Source organism: Labrus mixtus, chromosome 22 (assembly GCF_963584025.1).
Source record: "Labrus mixtus chromosome 22, fLabMix1.1, whole genome shotgun sequence".
In the NCBI taxonomy this organism is placed as follows: Eukaryota; Metazoa; Chordata; class Actinopteri; order Labriformes; family Labridae; genus Labrus; species Labrus mixtus.
In genome coordinates this window covers 6,794,617-6,818,918 of record NC_083633.1, presented here as the reverse complement: position 1 = coordinate 6,818,918, position 24,302 = coordinate 6,794,617, and the positions used below count along the sequence as shown (strand labels likewise).

The 24,302-nt window shown below is 40.1% G+C and overlaps 1 protein-coding gene across 1 annotated transcript in view; it reads right to left on the bottom strand.

The window, feature by feature from the left end:
* Nucleotides 1–6,797: 6,797 nt before the first annotated feature.
* Nucleotides 6,798–24,302, bottom strand: part of LOC132956590 (chemokine-like protein TAFA-2) — a 77,026-nt gene continuing 59,521 nt past the window's right edge. Inside the window, exons 3-6 of the mRNA XM_061030115.1 lie at nucleotides 19,623–19,778; nucleotides 14,539–14,663; nucleotides 13,889–13,945; nucleotides 6,798–8,399 (exon numbers count right to left, since the gene is read on the bottom strand). Of these exons, the coding sequence (XP_060886098.1) occupies nucleotides 13,916–13,945; nucleotides 14,539–14,663; nucleotides 19,623–19,778 (311 nt within the window). The 3' untranslated portion in view covers nucleotides 6,798–8,399; nucleotides 13,889–13,915. The remainder of the gene's footprint in view (nucleotides 8,400–13,888; nucleotides 13,946–14,538; nucleotides 14,664–19,622; nucleotides 19,779–24,302) is intronic.

Below are 24,302 nucleotides of genomic sequence, written 5' to 3'. Positions count from 1 at the left end.
ATGAACTGCAGGATTTTGCACTTCCGCATTGGCTTAATTTTTCAAGACTGGAGGTTGCCCTTCTACCGTGATAAACAGTCAATGCTCGGATCCCTCGACACTGCATGACTCGCCCCTTTATGTCTGAGTCCATGGGACGTAATCCCTCTGCTGCCTCCTTTTGGATGGTGCTGTGTAATGCTTTAATGGACGCGTATTTCTTGCGCCCATTGCAGCTCCTATCTGTTGCTTTGAAACTGAGCAAACGCGCATGTGCAACTTTAACGAGAATCCATGGAGGCCATACACAATAATTTTGAAACAATACAGACAGTTCAAACATATTCAACAGTCATGTATTATGTAGTGACTGAAAAGACATAGGCAGAAGCAAACTGCTTATAACAAAAAACAAATAAATCATTCACATTTTTAAATGTAAAACTTATCAAGGAAATGGTAGAATGCTAACATTAGCGGTAGCTAGTGGGTTAATAAATATGTTTTTGACTCATAATGTGGGTACTTTCTACACAATCATTGACTAGTGGCAGCAAACTGTGGCGTAGTGCGCGGCAGACAGACCGCAGCACACATGTGGGAATTAGGAGTAAGACCTGATGGCATCTAGGCATGACATCACAGCAACATGGGAATATGGTCGATTATGTGATATCTCCACTTCTTTTGGTATTGGATTTTTGTGTGCTACTGAACTGAGAACAAAAGACACAAACAGTGGAATGCTTTACAGTAAACGACCAAATGTGATCCCAAGAGATGAAGTCCTGCACAAATAGTTGAATAAGCCTCATCACTGTTAATCCTTGATATCTACAAATGTGACAGAATGTAACAGACCTGCATTAAACTATATTGCCCACTTACTGTTTGTAACTTTAACTGTGATCTAGACGGACAGGCTGAAACAAAAAGAATCAATAAAGATGTCACAAAAGTTTCCCATAAGTTGTTTGTTGGCATTCTGCTCACGGCTGGAGAAGATGGAGCTCTCACAGCTGAGACAAAGCAAAGTTTCAGCCTGGAGTTCCCAGGCACGACTTAAAAGGATTTCAACACAGAGGAGTGAGAGGGCTACTGCGAATCAACACTTCTAACAGCTCTATCCTTGTTATTACACCAGCAGAAATGTATAAATAATTCCACCGCAGCCAGTGTCTCATTTGTCATGTGATGGCTTGATGAATTCATCGAAGGATTTCTTACTGCTGGATGCACGTTGTATAAAAAAACACTTTGTAATTTTCATATGAGGCATGTAATGTAGTGTCATATAGACTACTGCAATGCAGGGAAAACAAAATATAATGAGTTGAAAAATGTCACCCATGTTGTACCTTTGACAGCGTATCATCTTGCCTTGAACAAACATGGCATCCTGATGTAGATTCATCTCTGTAAGTATGTCTACATCGTGTAACTCTGACGACTTCTCGTGTAAAATGATTAAACTAAATCAAAGCTTGCTAAGCTGTGGCTGCATCGATGGTTTACAGTAGGTCTGTGTATGTAATGAAATTTCTTTTCCCAGAGAATCGATGAGCTGCATTCCCCATGGTGGACTGCGTAATTACAAAACCCTCATTAGATTATGAAACTGTACGGCATATGGTGAGAGGAGGAGTTTCCTTTGATGTGCTCTTGTAATGACTGCAGCATGCAGCGAGAGAGAGAGAAAAGGAGAGAAACGCCTGTTTTACTTTATTCGAATCCCTTGAAAGAAATCAAAGCGAGGGTTTTTTTTTTTCTGTGTTTTGCAGCTCCGGCACCCACAGACTCTCCTCCTCTTAAAGTGACTCACACACCAACCGGGAGTCTGGCACTGACCCTGGAAATGTCAAACTCTTTCGACACGCCAAGGCCGCGGCCTTTTGATTCTCGGAGAACGTTTGTCGTTTCGCCAAAGGACGCCTTCGGTAGAAGAATGAATCTTGATGTTTGAAGGCTCACTGCTTGTAAAAAAAAAAAAAACGTGAGAAAATGGCTCCCGGCGGAGATCGTCTTCTCTTTTCATTGAGGAATATTTCATAGAATTGCTGTTTGGAAAAGGATAGTAGACTGGAAACACAGGCGTTCAGTGTAACTGTATTTGACAGGCACAGAACGGCTACAGTGTCTACAGAAAGCACACAGGGTACATTCCAAAAAAAGGAAACCAAGGTCCATTTGTAAACCATAAGAATCAAGAGACATATACCTTTTTACATTCCTTCATTTTAGTGTCTGTCAAATGTCTGCAGCTTTTGGTGATTTCCCAAAAGAGAAGCATTCAAGAATTGAGACGTGTCAGCAATGCAACAAAAACCCATTGAAACTATTCAACTGTAATTTGGAATTATTGTCTTTTTTAACGTTGGCTAGAGCTCCAAAATTCACTTTACTCCCTTTATGACAAGGATATGAAATGTTTTAACAACCCTGTTTACCAATGCAAGCAAAGCTAATCTCTCAATGGGATCCTCAGCATGAAAGAAGCTCTCATTTAAACCTCAGAATTATGAGTGTATGTGGGAAGTTTATAGAAAAGACTGTCTTGAACCATCTTCTCATTTGTGAAGTACACTGACTGTATGTACAGCATCTTATCTACAGGACGTGTTAGCTGTGGCTCATTTGTAGAGTTGGTCCTCTCTCAACCTGAAGGTCGGGGTTTGATCCCCAGTTCCTGCAGTAATGTGTCAAGGTATCCTTGGACAAGAACGTGTGGAATAGCCAGCGGTGTGTGGATGTGTATGAATGGGAATCGTCAATACTGATAGCAGGGACCAGGGCAGGATCCAGCCATTTTGGTGCCTTAGGCGAGATTAGGATTTGGCGCCCCCCTGTGAGCGTGATGCAAACAAATACTCAAAAAAAAATGCTATGTACTGGCTAACAGGATTAGCATTGCAATAGTTTTGTTCACAGGAATAAAGTCCTGGTTCTCTGTAGAGACAAACTCCTTAAACTGCTGACTCATGTTAGTCTGCTCTGCTTCTGTGATTTACCTTAATAAACAGTCTATGCTCAAGGGACACTGCATGCCTTTGGACGCATCCCTCCATGCCTACTTTTGGGTGCTGCATGGATGCATTTTGATGCACTGAATTTTTTAAAATCTCTTTTACTGAAGGGAAGCAAATGCACAAACACCTCTCTAATCAGTAGTAAGATTCCTATAATAATACTAATAATAACAATAATAATAATAATAAATTAGATTTATATAGCGCTTTTCTAAATACTCAAAGACACTTTGACAGGAAACAACAACAAAAAAAAAAACTAAGCAAAAACTAAGAGAACAATACAAAATAGAAATAGTGTCAAGGGAAGAGGATGAGAGTCAGTGGTTGTAGGCGGTGATGAAAAGATGAGTTTTTAGGGATTTCTTGTAGGAAGTGAGTGTGGGGGAGTCTCTAATGTTTTTAGGGAGAGAGTTCCAGAGGGTGGGAGCTGCAATGGAGAAGGCCCTGTCCCCCCAGGACTGAAGGTTGGTCCTGCAGAGGGGGGACAGGAGGTTTGCATATGCAGACCTGAGAGTGCGGGTGGGAGTGTGTCGGTGGAGGAGCTCAGACAGGTAGGGGGAGCCAGGCTGTGGAGGGCTTTGTAGGTGAGGATGAAGAGTTTGAAGTGGATACGCTGGGGGATGGGGAGCCAGTGGAGGTCATGAAGGACAGGGGTGATGTGATCTCGGGTGCGGGAGTGTGTGAGAAGTCGAGCAGCGGAGTTCTGAATGTATTGCAGTTACTTGAGTGTTTTGGATGGTGAACCATAGAGGAGACTGTTGCAATAGTCTAATCTGGAGGTGATGAATGCGTGGGTGAGGGTCTCTGCAGCTGAGAATGAGAGGGATGGGCAGAGGCGGGCGATGTTTCTGAGGTGGAAAAACGCTGTTTTGGTGATTTGTTTAATGTGTTTGTCGTAGGAGAGGGTTTGGTCGAAGATGACACCAAGGTTACGGATGTGGGGGGAAGGGAGCACTGTGGAGCCATCGATGGTTAGGGAGAAGTTGTTGGTGGATTTGATGAGGGATTTTGGGCCAATGATAATGACCTCTGATTTGTCGCAGTTGAGTTTGGAGAAAGTTGGTTTGAAGCCAGGATTTTATTTCTGTGATGCAGTCAGTGAGGATTGAGTGAGTGGCAGGAGTGATGACTTTGGTGGCGATGTGAAGCTGGATGTCGTCGGCAAAGCAGTGAAACTGGAGTCCATGGCGGCGGATGATGTGACCAAGGGGGAGCATGTACATGATGAAGAGGAGGGGACCTAGTACAGAACCTTGGGGAACACCTTGGAAGAGAGGAGCAGTGGGGGATTTGCAGTGGTTGATGCTGATGAACTGGTATCTGTCAGAGAGGTATGATTTGAGCCAGGAGAGTGCAGTGCCGGTGATGTTGAATAAAAAAGCCCCGGAGGGAGACTTTGAGCTAATTGGTACCAGCCTATCACAGGGCAGTATTTCTAGAGATCTTATTTCAAAACATTGCAAAGCTCCTAAATTGTGTGCTACTATTTAGCCTCACATTTTGTACCTTTGGCTAATTGGTACCTCTAAAAGTGTACTGAATTAGTCACCAGAACTTCCTGTCTTCAGTCAACCTATGGTGCATGTACAGACACAAATAACAGGATGTTGATTGAGGGGAACTTAAAAAACAACATGATGCAAAGGCATGTTCCTTGAGGAATAAGAAATGTTTTTCTTACCGGTAAACTATGGACATTTATTTCTGATGAAAATAGTGAGGAAATGAGAGTCACACTGGAACTAAGAACATGTTTTTGGTTCTAAATGCATTCATTGTGTGCATCACAGAAAGAACTCAGATCTTGCAGCCTATTGCAGCGCTTGTATATTTGAACAGGGTGCCCATTCTCCAAAGAAAACCCTCAGCGGCTTTCTTCACACTTCTGCATGTTTGGTCCATGGAGTCCTTGTCCAGCGCCGAGCAGCTCTCGGCATGACGAACGCACGTCAACAGACTTTCCCAGACTGACAAGATGACAGCCTGTTGACTAATTTTAATTGTTCAACTCTTCTACACTTAATGATCTTCGAGTGGATCCAACTCAGAGAATGCAGTGGTAGCCAACACTTTTTCCTTGGAGGCCCCCCAACTTTTTATCTAAAAATAGCTCAGCCCCATTAGACCCACACATAAAAAAAGTGATGCATTACTGTCAAAAATGTACTCGTTAGTTGATTTGATTATAACCTAAAATAAAGTGGGGCTGACTAACAACCTCATGGCTCCATAGTGGGGCCCAGACCAAAGGTTGGGAACCAATGTGATAATACAAAGAGCGATGCAGGGGCAAAAAAATATATTTTTTGCATTTGCTCCATTTCTGATTTAAAAAATAAAAAATAGTTTTCTGGGCCAATGTGCATCATGTGGCCCAGATCTGCGCCTTGCATTATTCTTAAATTAGCATTATTTCTTTCCCAGTGGCAATGCCACCCTGCTTTCAATACAAAACTGACACAATATCAACTTACAATATTGTGAATGTGCAATAGTTGCATATTTACTTTTAAGTCCCTTTCAACTTCAGATAGAGATCTGGCTAGTTCATGATTCCAAGTGTTAATCGTATTGTGGCTTAGATGTTTTGTTTGGCGTCAGGCAGATGGAATGAATTGTATAAGTTTAACAATTCAGAACTTTTAAATTGAAAACACAGCCGCTGAAAACATCAGACTATAAAGTAAACAAGTATGAATGTATCAAGTATGAGTAAGTATGAAATTTAAATCAAAACAATCAGCTAAAAGATGCTAAAATGCTGGAGATAATTTCTTGCTGCAAACATTTCAGGTTAATTGTTATTTAATCCTTTGTAAAAATAATATTTTAAATACAGCAGTTTAAGATTAGAATCTAAATTGTGTGTCTGCTGCAGGTAAAAAAACACAAAGCAGATTTTGTGTCCTAGCTAGCTAGCCAAAATGCACTTGAGTTGTTTTTCTGTTATTTTGGATGACTCTCAAGAGAAGCGCCAATTCCCCTCAAACGACGAACACAAAATATTGAGTTATTATTCACATTATTGGTTTTGGCTGTCTCAGTCTTTTGTCTACAAAAGAAATTGGACTCAGAATATCTCCACATGAAGGTAACAGATGGTGCTAATGCTGTGGAGGGCCAGGTGAGAGGAACAAGGCAACCATCAGAAACAATTTAACAAAAACTACAAAGCAGGACTGGTTTTTTTTTGTATGTTTTTTTTAAATAAAGTGACCATTTTACATCTGATTTACATTACATTATAACTGTTTTATTTTGGTTTGCTTTTTCTGAATTCTGCAGCATTGGATGAATAACTGCAGCATAACTTGATGTCACTGCAAAGTTTGAAATGACAGGCAGCAGCTGATTGGACTTGCCTGAACTCACATTGAGACATCAGACAAGAGGATACATGTTTAGTGCAGCTGTCTGATTCTGAAAGATATTGATGTTTTATTTCTACCCAGTTGCATTTCCATTCCCGACAATCTGACACTATCTTTATGGAGAAGCTGTCTATAGATGTTCTAAAATGTGTCTAATTAACAAGGCCAGTGCGTACAAACGTCAACCATTCAAAATGTTTGAAAAAACATAGGGTGTAAATATATATGGGTCTTTTTCAAAATTAGCATTATTTTGTTGTCAATGTAAGATGCCTAATGATACTGAAAATAACACTAATCCATGCCAAAAGCTCTGCAAATCATTTTTTTCCCAGTCAGATAATAGTCCATTGTTTTGCTGTATTGCTGCTATGGTGGTTAAAAAAATGAATATGAAGATGCTTAAAAGACACAAGGCTTTAGATATACAACCATAGTTTATTACTGATGTCATCACTTACACAGACAGAGGAAGTGTCAGCGATACCGGAAGGTGATCAGCAAATCTTACTTGAGTAACTAGTCTGAAACCGTTTTGGGAACATTGTCATTACCCAGCCGGCAAGCCAGATGCTCTAAGTGTTTAATTTACACCGCCACTGTCAAGAACTCCAGAGATGTGGTACAAAAAACAAAATCTGGCAGCAGTAAAAGGGAATGACAGGGTGATTCTCAAAGAATGAAACAAACCACAGCTGGATTCTATTTTTTCTGCTCACAGCTGTTCTATCAGATTTAATCCATTTGTTGTGGTAGTCCGCGAAAAACTGGATCTTTTAGAATGTGTGTTAACATGATTGTCCATCTGAAGTTTAATTTCTCGAAGCTGGACTAACGCGCTTAGAATACGAGGTTGGGGTTGCACGTACAGTAAATGCATCAATCGGACCCAAGCTAGCCTATAGCCAGGAGGAGGATTGGAAAACCAGTTCCCGCTACGGGCTTTGACCCAGAAATTGAACATTATAGCTGCATTGCAGTACAGCGCTACATTTCCCCATGTTTTGGAGAGACAGGACAGTGGACAGAGCCGGAAATCAGGGAGGGACAGAGTGGGGTAAGACAGTCAAGGTAGGAACCACAGGTGTGATTCGAACCTGGGCTGTCCGCCTGGAGGACCACAGCCTCCACACATGGGGGGCGCGTACCAACCACTGCACCACCACTGTTGGACTTTTAACCAGTTTGCTAACTTGTCACCTAGCTTACTTGTTAGCAATGTCAAACGCAAGAAGGTCCAACAGTAACTAGCTGAAAGGGGGCATATCGCCACTATCGTAGCTGAGTCGGACATACTTCCATCAATAAATGGATTGTTCCTCGGTGCTTGTATAATGGGACAAGCACAGCAGTCCAATTGAATTTCCTAATCCGGCTGATTCGACTGAACTGTCCATTAGAAGCACTGACTGATGTCTGGTTTAGTACTTTTACGTAGAGTCTAAAAATGAATTAGGTTCCCTTCTCTGTAACAACCAAGATTGAATGACAAAAAGACGAATGTGTGTATTTATTTCTTTGAAAATCAGCCTGAATATCTGCTGCTCAGCCACATGTCTGTCTAGATCTGGACATCTGGAAATACACTTTGTTATAGAAGAAAGCCACGACTGACAGATAAAAACCAAACCGAAGTTGCGATGCTTACAACAAATTGATCTGCTGTTCTCCCTGGTCAATTTGTGATACCAAGTCCCCTACAGAGGGCTTCTATACTCTTTAAATACACATATAGATAAAGTTCATCGTTGCAGTACAATGTCCGGAATAAATCCTGTTTTCCTGTAAGGCTTATCATATGGAGTCCTTCCAAAAGTAGTGCTGAATGTTTCAGTACTGTCAATAGAATGTAATCCTCTTTTTCATGTCCATAGAGTTCAAGAGTTCAAGATGCATTCAGATTTGTCCAAAGATTAACTGTGTCCAGAAAGAAGGGAAGTCTTTATTTACAGAAAGGTCATTTTCATTCCTTTCTTCTTCTGTGATGATCCAACAAAAAAAAGCAGAGCTGTTGGTTCACCTGTGACAGAAAAAAATGGTTACAATGAAGTCAAGGCAAAACCACAAGAAACACTGAATATATTGTATAGATTTTTAAATAACTCACAGAATTACCATATGTATTAAATGTCAGCTTATCTGTGAGTTGTATAACAAAGAAAAGTCAGCAGGTCTTAGCACTTGACTCAAGTGTAGATAAAAACATGAGATCACATAAAAGGAAAGAGTGTGAACTTGAGTATTAAAACTTAACTGTATCAACAGAAAATCCAACATAGCAGTAGATTCTCGCCCACACTGATTGACATGACAGAGATGTTGGCAAAGACGCTACATGTTCAGATGCATAATTCAGCAAGCGGTTCACTTTTTATGTTTGCTACTGAGAGCAAACTCATTATCTTCAGAGAAACAATAAGTTCTAATGGTCTGAAACTCCTGCTAGCGTTGCTTTGAGACTATATATTTTAGAAGAGTTGGATGATTTTAAAAAAGCATGTCCAGAGTTGGCATTTTGGAGAGGTTTGTTTTGTTATAAGTAGTCTGACAGGATTGGTATAAACCATTGGGTAACTTTATCCATAATGGTTCATACCATTGGGAGCACCAATTGGCTCCGAAAAAACAATAACAATCAACTTATTAAATATCTTACTATGTACATTTAACGATGTAAAACTTGGTATGGAGATATCTTGTGTGAAATAAAAATTATATTCTTGGGAGCATCAATGTATTGAATGTCAGTCTTATTGTGTGATATAGCTGTAGGATGTGTACATTTCAACATGCTGGTGGTGCTTAGGAAAGGTCTATGGCATGAAACAATTGTAAATAAACATATCTTTTTGCACATTTTAAGGCAGAACAAAAGTTTAAAATGCAAAATGTACATATTATCTTCTTTTACTCACATATTCTTTGAAGTAAATGGATCAATTCCATTAAAATACTGACATTGAAGGAGAATTCTCCAAGACTTTATGTTGGGTCAACCTTCCCAGTGTTACGCAAGATGATGATTTTACAGTAATATTTATGGTCTTGGTCTTGTCCCGGTCTCGATCCCTAAATGTCTGGGTGTTTTTGTCCTCATGTTTCATAGTTTAGTCTTTAGTGTTTCGTGTGTTATTTTGTAACTTCGTACCCTAGTATTTCTTTATGTTCTAGTGTGTTTTTGTTACTTTCTTGAGTTCTGTTTGTCTTCAGTGTTTCATGACTTAGTTTGTAGTTCTCCTCAGTGTTTCTTGTGTTTATTCCTGCCTCTGTGTGTTTCCCAGTTTAGTTGCACTGATTGTCCTCACCTGTGTCTTGTTAGTCTCACCTGTGTCTGATTACCCCATGTCTATTTAGTCTCTGTGTTTCTTCGCCTCTGAGTCAGTTCATTGTCGTATGTGTATGTTAGTGTTAGATGTTAGTTTTTCTCGTGCTCCCTATTGATTCCTTGCAGCGTCCTGTTTTGACCCTTTTTGGGATTTTTCCAGTTTGGAAATTGTCATTGTAAGTTTTGGTTGCATTTTTGTTTTAATTAAATAGTCTCTTGTTATTCTACACTTGGGTCCACCTGTCCTTGTTTTCCGACAATCTTGACAAACCCTTATCTAAAACACAGTGACTTAATGGACAATTTTCAAAGGTTCATCTTTTGGGTGCTTTGAATGCCCACAGAAGTTTGGATGAAACTTGATAATTTTTCCGAAAATATCTGACCAATATTTCCAGTTGTTAGGTCAGAATGATGGAAAGAGGGAAAAAAAACAACACCTTCCAAGTCTGGAAGAAGACCAAAAAGCAACATCATTATCAAAAAAGGACCAATTTATACAGCTCCTTCAAAATCGAGCACAAATTAGTCCTTTGTGCACCATATATCCTGAGTCAAATTTCATGCAATTCAGTGTCTCTTTCTGACAGGCTGATAAAGAGGAGACATTTCAGTGTGAAGTTCAAGCTTTCCAATTCTAGAGATTTAATATTGTTGTAGGATATCAGACTTATATTGGCTACATGTATCATCACATCCATCCATCAGAGTGTTATACAGTATTCAGAATAAAGAATGCCTGTGAGTTGGGGTTTCTCTCTCCTCGTTCGATGCTGTCTGATACTCTAACGACGTCCTTTCTCCTTGAGATCAAATTGCCTGTCATGAAGCTCCGCGTCTGACAGGCATCTTCTCGGCTCCTCCAAAAGTACAATCTGGATAAGACTCTCTGTGAATGTAACATAACAACCTTTATGACGACGTCCACTATCGATTCAAACCGCCTGTCAGCCGCCCGTGAAGGCTTGAATGAACCATGGGAAGCCGTCAGCTAACTTGTAGGGCTCCATTATTGACGCTGAACTTTTGACAGGAAACAGACAGCTGAGACAGCCCGGTTAGAGGAATTCACAAATGGGTCGTTTGACACAGAAGAGGCAAACTGCGAACGGTCGTATAAATCATCCTCAATTATGCAGGGAGGCAAAAACAATCCAGAAACCATCAGGCCCTCACTTGGCAAGAAAACCTGCATAATCATATCGCATTCAGGGTAAAGAGTTTCCATCAGTTTAGTTTCTCGTAGCACTTTGGTCTTTCAACAGGCTGCAATAAATTCTTCCCTTTACAGGTTAATTTACATTCAGAGCTGTCACTGTGATTAATGTGGTACTAATTTGAGAATAATTCCACGCTGAAAAGACAAGAAGCAGAGCTGCTGCTTGTCAGAAGAGAAAATGCCTTCAGAGATTGATCTACACTGCGTCTCACCACTGATGGGCGTAAATCATTAACAGTATTTGAGTAACTCTCTGGAACTATATGCTAAAAATAAGGACGAAAGTTAACTCTTCAGTGGATGCTGCGCTATTTTAATTGGTGGCTGACAGGTGATAATTTAACTGGGGAAGGATTCCTTTCCATTTAACGCCTCAAGTGAGGTTTGGCTGAAGGACTCAACACAGCAGGTGCATGGGCTCGTGTTTTGTGTAATTCAGCCGTATAATTGGCACACAGCAGTGCACTCCTCAGCAATATGTTTTGTAGTGTAACTACAGAGGCTGGCATTTTTGTAGCAGGGCCATTTAAAAGCTGCACCAGGCAAAATTTTTATACGAGAATCAGCGAGTAAAATCAGCAAAAACAGAAAGGACTCTGCAGATTCATCTTGTCCAAATGAAGTTCTACTGTCAGGATTAATGGGAACGTAGCATCATTAATCAACACCTTCAGGCTGCTGTTGAGGGGAATTTTGTCGGAGATATGTGGCTCTGCATTCATTTGAATGGTAGCAAAGGAATTGAGAATAGAATCTAGGAGAGTGTAGAACAATAGGAGGGTAAAACATGTAGGATTCATCTGTCAGGAATTCCTCTTCCTAGGACAAGATTTCTGCCTCTGAACGAACAGGCATCAGTATTTTCATTATTGGTTATGTCGGAACAGAAAACTTACAATGAAGTTAAGCTCAAAATTAAGCATGATAATGTCCAGAGTACCAATAAAAGATGACCCTTTTTTTCTGTCTGGAAAGTTTCATGAATTTGTAGAAACTATGTAGTTTGGACAGTTTGATGTTGGGGTCCATTTTAACTTTGGTTTTTGGGTACAACCAACCTATCAATTGAATGTTTTACTCTGTTTAATTTTAATCAAGAAGTCCCTACATGTATCCACCAATGAACAAGCTCTTGGCTACAGTTTCAAAGAAAAAAACTTCCTTTTAGAGGCAGAAACCTTGAGGAAAGCCTGATTCATTGGTGGACAGCCATCTGCTGTGATCTGCAAATTATACATATTTGTTCACCTTCCACCTTCCATTTGTTCACCTTCCATCCTCTCCTAATTTACATTATTTCTTTTCATGTAGCTTAATTAATGCAAACCATTAACCACAAAAGAGGCGGGAAAAAACAGCTCACGCTAAATATTTTAATCATCTAAAATGAAGCTTTTTTCTGTTGTCTAGTTAAACCGGTTGACTGCTATTTGGATGCTGAACTTTGCTAAGCTTCCTCTAAGCTGCTTCCATCATTCAGTTAGACTTTTAGCTAACATACAACTGTGAAACCCTCTGCTGCTCATTACATTGTTTCTAGCTAATGGTCTTTTTTTCAAACCAATCAGTACCTGCAGGCTCAGCCGTTGGAAGCCAAAAATAAAGTTTTTTTGATTTACAGCTTTATTGTGGAGGCTTATAGAACTTATTGCAACCCCAAGCTGTGGCTCAGTTGGTAGAGTCAGTCGTCTCTCAACTGGAAGGCTCGGGGTTCAATCCCCATGGAAGAATAGAGCTTCTTTTCTACTTACCTACAACTTTAATATTATTCAGCTTGAGTAATGTCTCTCACACACAGTTGAAAATCTGCTTCTGGTCAGGGCGAAGCCTGTTAGTCATTTGTTTATACGATACTTAAGGACTCAAAAATGGGGTAATTTACAGAAGACGTCAAAACTGTTTGATGACGAGCCTGTTGGCAGTAAATTTCCTCCTCAATGTTACAGCTAAAAGATCCCATTTATGTTAAACTACAGTTATTTACTGTATTCTGATTCTGTTTTGGCGAGCCAAAAATGACATCTAAATCACATGAAAGGAACTATCATCACATAATTCTGTGGAGTGCTTTAAAATCTTTGTAAATGGAAAGAGTAAAAAGAGAAAACTACTTGATGTCAAAGCCTTAAATTAACTCTGGAAGTGAGATGCTGCAGACTCCCTTGTCTGCCTGAATTTGATTATGATATCTTGTGTGTATTTCACAAACATGGATTGACAAATTCGAAATTAAAAAAGAATACAAACAATGTTGTTAACAGAAATGATTGCTCTGTGTACCCAACGTCCTCAAGACACAAATGAAACTGTTTACCTGTTGCTGCCATTTTGGAAATGAAATTATACAATAACTTCCGGCATCGCTCAGAGATTTGCTCCAGACTGCATTCCTTGCTGAGTCATGGGCCCTGTGGTAACATTGTTTGCTTTGAATACTAAAGGTGATTCGAGCCTTTGTGAATGTATTTATACTGATTGATACGAGTCAGTATCGCTCGAGGTTCCAAGTTGATGTTGTGCTGTTTACCCATTAGAGCAGCTGAGATGAAGAGGAAAGCTCGACCCCCCCCCCCCCCCCGCTGCTTCAAGCAGCATACTGAAAGATCTGAAAGTTAACAAACTTGCTTCTTCGCTCGAGCTCTAGTTCAAAGGTGTGCGAGATAAATCCGCTGGGTGTTGCTTTGAACAGGTTGTTGTTGTCTCTTGGATCGCACACGTCTTCTCACTCTAGCCTCTTTCTCAGGAATAGCAACACTTCTGAGAAATGTGGTTTATAATCAAAATACGAAGTGATACTTTACAGTTAATATTTTTTATGTCAAATATTTGTACAATGAAGTAATGAGACGAATTATTGGCCCCTACTGAGAAATGTATTTACTTTGTAAATTGAAATTGGGACCATAATGAGTAGATGAATTTGAGTTAAGACGAGTGGAAAAACAAAAACAAATCGATTAATTACCTGGACTCCTCCGTGAAGCATCTGCCGTTACCAAAGCTGGTCTTTGTCTGCAGAAATCTTTCCAGTCACACATGTTAAAGGAGACAACAACAGAAAGAGAAGTTTAACTTTTTGGTCTCGTATTAATCGGAAAATATTTCAAGACATCACAAGACATTTGTCCCGGGATCCTGGACAATGCACTAAAAGGGGGAAAAAAATAATGTGAGGTCCCGACAATTCTGTGAATCAATAACCCCAGGCTCCAGGCTCCCGGCTCCAGGCAGGTGTTGCGGGCGGTTTAAATAATTAAGTACATGGAGAGAGAGAGGGAGAAGCGAAGTCTATGGGTTGTCATATCACACTGAAGGATACAGGCATCATGTTACAATGTTAAAAGCAGGTAATTGGAGTGAGTAATTGGCCGGTTTGGGTGCTCAAAGTGGGCCTGGAAGTGCTAAGGAGACATGGCAGCCCATTGATTATAGGCCCCTAGGGGGGTCCAAGCACTGGCTGCAAACATTAGCTGTGTAAAGGTAAAGGCAGACCAGAGGATTGTTGTAGAAGCCGCAGCCTGTTGACCTTGGGAGTTGAAGTGTTTGGGGTGAGATTCAACAGGTCAGAATATGGATATCTTGAGAGTAAAAATCGTTTTTGTTTCTTAAACCTACCTTTGTAGTTTTGATCTTGTTCCCTGTGGCACAGCTCCAGCCCTTCAGATCAGGAAGAACTTTGCATTCCTCTCCGTCAAGGCACGGATGCATCTGACACCACCACTTCTGCTCCACTATTGAGGCTGTAATAGAGAGATATAGATGCAAACAAATTAAAGTGACAATTAGTGTAACATTAGGTGTATAAGACTCACTTAATACCTTTTATTTCTTCTAAAAAGTGGGCTGCGGGTCATGGTTTACTTTAGTTTAGTTAGTGTATTCCTTGTTTTGTTGCTTATGTCATTTCCTGTCTAATTTTGATTGTTTCACTTGTGTGTATTTTTTTCTGTTGCTTTATTTCCAAGTCTAGTCTTTATTTATTTATTTATATATTTATTTCCTGTTTTATTTTGTAATTTTCGATTTCTCGTGTTTCTCTATGCCCTGCGTGTATTGTTACTTCTTGAGTTCTCTATGCGTTTCCTGTTTTATTTTGTAGTTCTTGTGTTTTGTCGTCACTGTTACATTCTTGAGTTCTGTGGTTTCCTGTTTTATTTTGTAGTTCTTTTTTGTAGTCCCCAGTGTTTCTGGTCTGTTCTTACTTCCTCCTTTGGTCTGGTTTCCCTCCATTCTGATTGCTCTGATTGTCTTCACCTGTGTCATATTAGTCTCACCTGTGTCTGATCACTCCTTACCACTTTATAGTGCTGTGTAGAGTGAAGGCAACATTGTGTAGTGATGTCTGAATTCTGAGTGAGCATGTTCATACGCTAAACTGTTCAGCCCAATCATTGTATCTCAGTCAGTTAGATCACAACTGTATTATAAATAACTCTTATCTTTCATAAAATCAAAACAGATGAGTCATCAAAAAAAGAATGTGATGCAAATTTCCTTATTTACAAGACGGATGATCAACCAGACATCAATATGACCTATTTCTTTCATTTTGAAATTTTTCAAGAACATTTAAATAACATGAAATGGCTTTCTTTATAGCAATCAAGCTAACGTAACGGTTCCAAAGAAGGAAATGACAGACATGTGTAGGCTGAATACTACCATTAAATTATACAAATATTGAGTTAAGATGTTTGAGGTTGAATAGTTCTGATAATGTTATCCAACATTTTTCATTACAGTGTTGCGTTAGCTTAGCTTTTTGTCTTTCTTGCTCTGCCTGCCTACATGATCTCTTATTTTTGGCCTCGCCTGAAGGGCTAAGACTAAATCCAAATGAAAATGAATCAACATAAACACAATGAACATAGCTGCCTTATTATCAATGGGCCTTTTTTTTTTATTATTTTGTTCTGATAATCTGTATTTCATTCACACTTTCACAACATCACGAGTCTGAAACACACTTTGTCTCATCAAGTCGTCACATTTTGACAGCTGTCTCAGGTCTCTGATATAAGATTTACTTCTTCGAATAGCAACGCTCACTAAATCTATTTTCAGTATAAAACACAAAAGATGTTGAGAGTATTGTCATAAATATCTTCAAAGTAGGAAGTGGAAAGGTTTGAGTCTCAAGTTATTTGAGGGGGGAAACCTTCAGCTGTAGTCTTGAACACCTCGATGAGCTGCAGTTATTCTATTGTTGAAGACATTATTCAAATTCAAAGTCATTATCTACGCTCAACCACCATTAGTGCTCTTCCTAATGAATAGGACAGTTTATATAAACCACACAAAATATCAGAGCGTTGGGTAGAATCCACAGAATGGATACTTTATGACATGAGGGAATTAATGTGTATCACACTGCCATGGTTATAGCAGCAGTGTGGTGTGAAAAACAAGGCATCAGGTCAACGGCTGACAGATGGTGGTTGCGTAAAAGCAGCTACTTAAAAGCCACAAAGGTTTCTCGTGAAATGAAATGGGAAAATTGATAACCAAGCATGCAGAAAGTGCTTGGGATCTGTTTCACTTAACAGTTAATGATGCTTTAAAACACAGAGGCTGCTCTGACTGAAAACATCTGGCATCAAAGAAAATTGTATAACAGAAAAATCTTTGGTAATTTAAGGCCTTTATTTGTAATCATGAGTTGTATTGTGTTCATACTCATGTAGCGCTACAGAAGATTACTATGTGAGTGTTGAGGCTGAGTGTCTTTGGAGTTTGGCCAAAGCATATACTTCTGGCAGGAATGTGACAGCGTCTAACACTAACAGTAAAGCAGTTCCAGAGTTTTAAATTTTGCGATGATTGCAACATTGTAATCCAAACATAGACGCTCTGGAGCCAATCCCTGCTGTCATTGGGCGAGAGGCGGGGTACACCCTGGGCCGTTTGCCAGTCAATCACAGTGCTGACATATAGAGACAGACAACCAACCACACTCACATTCACACCTACGGTCAATTTAGAGTCACCAGTTAACCTAATGAGCATGTCTTTGGACTGTGGGATGAAGCAGGAGTGCCAGGAGAGAACCGAGCACGGGGAGAACATGCAGACTCCACACAGAGAGGTACCTGTCCAACAGGGTTATGAACCAGGAACAGTACTGGGTGTAACGTCTGTCTCCTCAGTTTGAGGCAACAGAACCACTGTGACATGTAATGTAATGCATGCTACCTCTGAAATTCCTTCCTTCCTGAGTTGCTGGCCCAGAAGACATAAATATGATGCAAGTTCATTTCATGTACTTCCTGTTGAGAGACGACCGACTCTACCAACTTAGCGACAGCTGCCCAGTTTTGTACCCCCTATTGTATCCTTCATTATTGGTAATGTATGTAATTGTATTTCGAGTTCTCCTTGTTTGGACAGTAAACATGAGACATTTAGGCATTACATCTAGTACTGTAAATATAGAAGAATACCAAGCGAATGGTACATGGGATTGGTCACACAAAAGTTTCCAGTGACTCCCGAGTTAAGAAGTAGTCCTGATGGTTGGTCGATCCCAGCTGGCATTGGGAGAGAGATGGTGTGCACCCTGGACTAGCTGCCAGTCAATCATAGGGCTGACATACAGAGACACACAACTAGCCACATTCACAACTAGGGCCAATTTAGAGTCAGCGTTTGACCTGACAAGCATGTCTTTGGACTGTGGGAGGAAGCCGGAGTAACTGGAGGGAACACACGTGCGATCAAGACTCTTTCTGAGAAGGTTCATTTACCAAAGTTTGCTTGTGTTTTTCTTTCGCTTCCTCTATAATTTTCCCCCTCAAATCTATTCAAATCTATAATTCAGGTGTCTTCAGGCTCATTTATCTTCATACAATGAGGAGAATGTCTCACACAGAGTGAAGCTAAAGGTAATCCCTCAGACGTAGAAAATAGAATAATTAAAAGGTTAAGTGCTGATCATTTTTTACTGAGATCACCCGTGGAGCTTTAAACTGAGGCCACTGGCTCACAGCTTTAATTTGCAGAAAATGTCAATAGTAAAATGTCAAGGAATAGGTCAAACACGATTGGGTCCGGAGTTTAGCCAGAAACCTGCGCTGTGCAGACTAAAGTGAGGCAGACACTTCAGGCGAGTCGGGGGTCAGAAATATTAGCATGCTAAAGACCCTGTAAGTCGCTGACTTTACAGTGTGAAGTGAACAGCTTCACCTTTATTCAGAGGTGATTAAAAACCCTTCAGGAGAGTCTTTGTGCGGCTCCTGGATTCAGTGAAAACTAAAAGTCAAATATGACAGGGCTTCATCAGCCCTATGTGGTACAATTAGACCGGATACATTTAAAAGAAAAGGACTCCTGCTATGAATGCTTTTCACTAGTAGATCATTTCTTAAGTACACAGTACTACATCATAAATATTATGACTGATGTTGATTTTTTCCCCAATGAAACCGAACTTCGAGATTATCTACCTGCCATGGTGTGACGCATTTTTCATCAAAAAACTAAACTTTTTTATTGGTCGAAAAATGAGTAAATGCCCTTGAATGCAAGGTGGATCATATTCGACATTTGAAAGATTTTACAGGAAGAGACGATACAATTATTTAATGTAAAAATACCCAAATAATGCTTTATTGCTTATTATTTATATGCTCGCTGTGGAAACACAATCATTGACTAGATTGGCAGTGAACGACAGTGTAGTGAGCATCGCTGATGGACCGCAGCGTGCACAGAAGTATGTGGAAATTGGGAGCATGGCACCCCCACACGGCTGTTTTGGACGCCCCTCGCTTTGCAAGGCAAACGGCAAACCAACAGGTGGAAGCGGGCAAGCAAACTGGATCAGATATAACTGATTCTACTCGACCTAAAAATCCTTTTTTCTAATAAGCTCCAGCTCTCTCTAATGTTTTGAATTTGGACTGCAGTACACATTTTAAACACTAGGTGTCCCAGTTACATACAGTTACGGCTGGTACCATTTCAACTGTGAAGTTGTTTTCCTCTACTGGTCTAGCCTCAGGACCCAACATCATCTCCTTAATTACAAATCCCAAAAACATTTTTTTTTAAACTATTAATATGTATTTAATGAAAATAACCAATGCATCCTTCTTTGTCCAACATATCCCAAGATTCATTGCGCCAAATTAAAAGTGCTGGCTGACTCTGAAGCTTGAGAGTAAAACACTTTGAATGTGAGTAATAGCTCCCAATACTAATGTTTAAAAAAGAGGCCTTGACACATCATATCATCTCTAAATTCATAGGTTAAGTTAAGAGACAATGGTTTTGTTAACTAGTTCCAGTGCAGCTGTTGAGGTTGCTAGGCAACAGTAACCTGTCTAACACCTACCCACACATAAAAAAATAACTATATTTAAGTAGTTGATCTTTATGCTGATGGTCTTGTAGGCTTTTGGGGTTCATCTGTTAAATGACTAGTTAAAACCTACTCACAGGAGCTCTCAGTAAACACTTAATGTTCCCCTGCAGGATGAGTTGTATCCTGCTAAAACTTAGGCTTTCTTTTCCCCTCCTATAAGTTGCCTCCCGACAGCATCTTCTAGAAGAAATTACACTCAGGTGAGTTAATGCTGAACACTTATTGTTGATCTCAGCAAAAACGTATCCTAGAGATTTGTGTAAAAGAGCATCAGCAAAAAAGAAGAAGAAGAAGAAGAAGATGGCCCATGAAATATTCAGCCAGAGGTGGAGCGTACCGTCTACACACGACGGGGCGGCTCTGGTGGTGCCGGCCACTTGCCCGGGGAAGCAGGAGCACTTCACAGTTTGTGACCGCTCCTCGATTTTGTTCTTGTTGCAGCAGCGATGCAATGCCACCACCTCGCAGGTTCCCGTCCGAACTTGGTGCGCTGCTGTAAAAAAAAAAAAAAAAAACATGAGAGATGGAATTATCAGAAAGGATTCAATTTAAAGGTGTTACAAATGTTATTACTCTCAGACTGAATACACAAGCACTGTGCTGGCCTTGGATTTTTCCCTCTGGTCTGTCTGCTCTGTACTCTCAGAAAGAAAAAAAGTACAGCAAAAGTTAAAGAATTAAGCTCACAAGATTCACTTTAACTTTAAACATATTTAAAAAATTTATAATGGCCTTCTAAATGTTGATGTTTCAGTGAGAAGAAAATGCATTAGGCACTCTCGTTCACACATGTCATTGTGGTTATAAACTGTAAATGTAAATCTAACCCTGACATGTAAGGACACTCCACATGGCTTCAGAGAACACGCTTTAAAAGGAACAAAAAGACATTGACCAAATGTTGTCACATGCCAAACAGCACGACTTGTGACATAGACTTTATTGGTGAAATTGGTGCAGTGTCCCTTTAAGACCACTAAGTGCTAGCTGCAGTTTGAAGCAGTTAAGTTGAGGTAGGCCATCGCAATCTGGCATTGTTAACATTGAAATAAAGAAGATATGATAGAAAAAGAACCTTTTGAATAAATAATAGCTCAGGTATAAGATGTAATGATTGGAACCGATCCTGCTCCAGATTTCCCACAACAAGCATTCAGCCCCTTAAAAAAAAAATCCGATATGTGACAGGAAAAGCACCGTGCTGCAGAATTTGGAGCCAATTTCCAGATCATGCTCCATTGTCTGAATTATTTAGAGCCTGAGCTGCTCCATTCTCTCTTAATTGCATGTGACATTTTCTTGAGGTGTCCTTCTGCTGAGACTCTCACTGCTGCTGCTGCTGCTGCGGTAAACAGTAAATCTGAAATGACGGTGTAAAATCCAGCCTCACTGTCTGTACTGTGGCAGCTCAACCAAACCTAGATAATTATGCTTTCACTTCAGTGTGTAACATCGGTGGACGGCAAGACTTTTCAGCTTGCTGAGACTGAGACTATAACAATGAAGAAATCGGCCGCTGAAACTGAAAGATATCAAATCTGACAAAGATGTGCAACAACTGTTTGGCATCACAATTCCCCTGGTATCTGACTTTTCCTTTTACAATATATACACACTAAACTTGACACACACGAAAAAGGTTGCCTGACTCATATGTTGGCTGATATCATCAGGCCAAAATGTTTTTGTTTGTTTGCAGATGATGGTTTTCCGTGGTTTCCAGATGGAAAATAGATTTTTGTTTTTTTAAGAACTTATAAGACATATAGAAGAAACCTTCATGCATCCATCTCACAAGACAGGTGAGCAATGTGTCCATCAAAAACTCAAAGACAAACTCCGCACACCGTCCAACTTACCAGTAGCAACAGCCACTGCTTAAGTGATGGTCCAAACTTTTTTTTGCTAGGCTTTGGCAGATGAAAATCTTTTAAAGCCCCCTTTCCCTCATCGACATATATCGACAAACATTAAATACACTGTCAGTCACGCTCTCTGCTAACATATGACCATCATTTTTAGAATGAATGTCAAACACTGCAGAAAGGAACCAATAGCAGTTGAGGATGTGACATACTGAACAAAACTGAGAAGCCACTTTTAAAGAGGGAGCAATTAAAAGTGATGAAACCTCCAATGTGTCTGATGAGGTCAGCCTTGTGTTTACCTGGAAGTCCTCTGAAAATTGGTCATGCAGTGCAGGGGTCACTGCATTAAAAGAGACACACACACCACAACTGAGCGTTCTGAGAGAGAAATTAAATATCTTCATACACAATCATTTAAATAGGAGGGCAGCCTTTTAAAGCTTAGCACATTAAAAATGTATATTTGGATTTTTTACATTTTCAATTACAGATAAATAATTGACTGAATCAGCTATAGTAGGACTTTATATATTGGCAACTGGAATCCATGAACAATTTCCAGCCAAGACTTTGGTGCACTCGATCTTTACAATCCAACTAGCTACTTCAGAAGCGAACGGCTGCTGCAAGAATGTAAACTAACAGCAGGTAGACATAAATAAGATGGCTTGTTTTCTACAATACCCATCTCCCCTCACTTACTTGTACATCAATTATAATGCAGGTGGATGGTAAAACATTGATGTGATGCTCACACATACCCAAAACAAGAGAAGATGTTAGAGACAAAGACACAGCAAGCCGAGCTGCTTTAGATGTAAGAGAAGCGCTGCCAGTAGCTCTCTGAAGGACACACTTCACACCGAGACGCTGTGGTTTCTCTGACTGGATTTGGAGTTGTTATTGGAAGCCTGGCTCTGCTTCTCCTGCCAGCATATACGGAGAGAAAAGCATTTCATGTGGGAATCCCATAGTCCAGCTTTGAATCTGCTGCACGGCTGCTGTGACAGAGAAGATCCCCCCAGCACTGGACACGCTGCTGCTGCTGCTGTGGTTGTTTTGTAGATTTTGTTTCAAAGTTGTATAAGACAAGCATGATGCCATGAGGGTGTCCTGTTGGCATAGTGTAAAAGAAACACACCATATGCTCGTAGAATCCCCAGTTAACCTTTTTGCTTTACCCATGTTTCCTGTCTACTGTTCATCCGAGGCCATATCCAAAACGCCAAAACCGCCATGAATAAATGAAAGCACCCCTGAATGGACAATAAGGGGAATGTTTTCAGAGAAGGCCAGACAACCAGAAATGATTGGTACTTCCGTTAAAGACAGTTAGTGTTACTGTACTTTCAACTGAAATGTCCCATTTAACGACACCAAGGTTAAAAACTATTTTATCATCCATCAAAACACACAACTAATCCCAACAATAAAGCAGCAGGAGCAACTTGGGTGTAAGTGTCTTGCCCATATGACACATCGATCATGTGGCTGCAGGAGCTGGGGATTGAACCCCGAACCTGAGAGACGACTACAGATATTACCACTGAGCCACCCCATCTGCATTTTTATTCTGCATGGCGCTGCGCTCTCCGTCCACATAAAGATGATTAGCTCAGAGGGGACGGGAAACTTTTTCAAGGCCGGACTCAAGAAATGTGATATGAGTTTTAATGTTTAGAAAACAGCATCCTTCCAGAAGGAGCAAGCAAGAAATACTCGAAGAAGAAAACAAACTTGCGTCCTCATTAGTGTGTAACACCTCTGGACTGTTTCTGCACAGGTGGATGAAGTGTCAGGCCTTTGGCAGCACCAATACTGCAGCGCAGTCACCACCTGGTCTCAACTCCTTTTTCAAACCAACCGTGCTTGGCTGTTTGCGTCGTTGTTTGAGAATTGGACACTTTCTACATCGTGACCTATCTGCGTAGAAAGCCTAATGTCTCATTTAAATAAGCGCACAACGTAGCCACACAGAAACACTCTTTACCGGTTGAAAAAGCCACATAATGCTTTTGGAAATCAGACCCTAAGTTTCCTTTACAGGATTCTTCTCATTGTTTCATTTGTTTTTGCTCTGAAGCGCCTATTTGAGAATGTCATGACATCTCTCCACTTCAGCAGCTTGTTTCCTGCCCTTCTGCGCCGTATGCCGAAAGATAGTTTTGCGAGCGAGCTAGCTAGTTAGTTAGCTAACACAAAATGTACTAATAACCTTGTTATTCCGCAGTGAATGTAATTAATATATTTAACAACACAGACTACAATATTCGTATTGTATGTGTTTTTATTGTTTAATTGTGTTACAAGAACCTACTCCATTTAAGAAGTGTTTTTCCCCTTTCAGCGTGTATGGGGGTGGGATAGGCTGGACTATGTGTTTGCCAGTTTTTGTAAGTTGCTTATTTGTTTTGTGTGATTTAAAATTGGAAAATAAAATATTCAACAACAAAAAAAACAGGTCTGAGTCCAATCAATTATTCTATTTAGGTAATTTGTATTTTAAGTCTTGCAGAGAATTTAAAGGCATGTTTGGTAATTTACGAAAAACTGACATGAATTTGAAAGTAGTATTCTCTCAGTGCTCCGTCTACGACCTAAACACAATTTCAGCCAAAATCTTAAAAAGTGTTTCTAGAGAAAATTACCAACCCTGCCTTTAATGACTACAAATGAAAGCCTTAAGGCATGTTTCACTGATATGCCTGCAGGTCGAGGGGAGGAAGTCATGGACAGTAAAAATGTTCTTTAAGAAAATAAGCTTGTGTTTCTCTTTTAATTATGTTTCCTGTTAGAAACCTTGCATGCATGTTCCAATAGCTTTAAGCGCTATTTGCTCACATCAGACTTGTTTTTGTAGAATTTCTGAGAGTCCTCAAATCCTTAGCCAATACAAGCACTAAAAATAAGATATCACAGGGTATAAAAACTGTTTAATGGTCCGCATCCGGGCTGAAAACTTAAAAAAAAAAAAAAGTTTGGCAAACAACCAGACACCTGACCACGAGTTCAAATCTTTCACAGAGCGAGCTGTCAGGTTCACACAACATCCCCAGACCCTCTCAATACTGCCCTGCTGCAGCCCTAACTAATCCTTTTTCTAAAAGATCCCCTGAGCAGTCAGGTCTGATGTTCCCGTTTTTGATGAC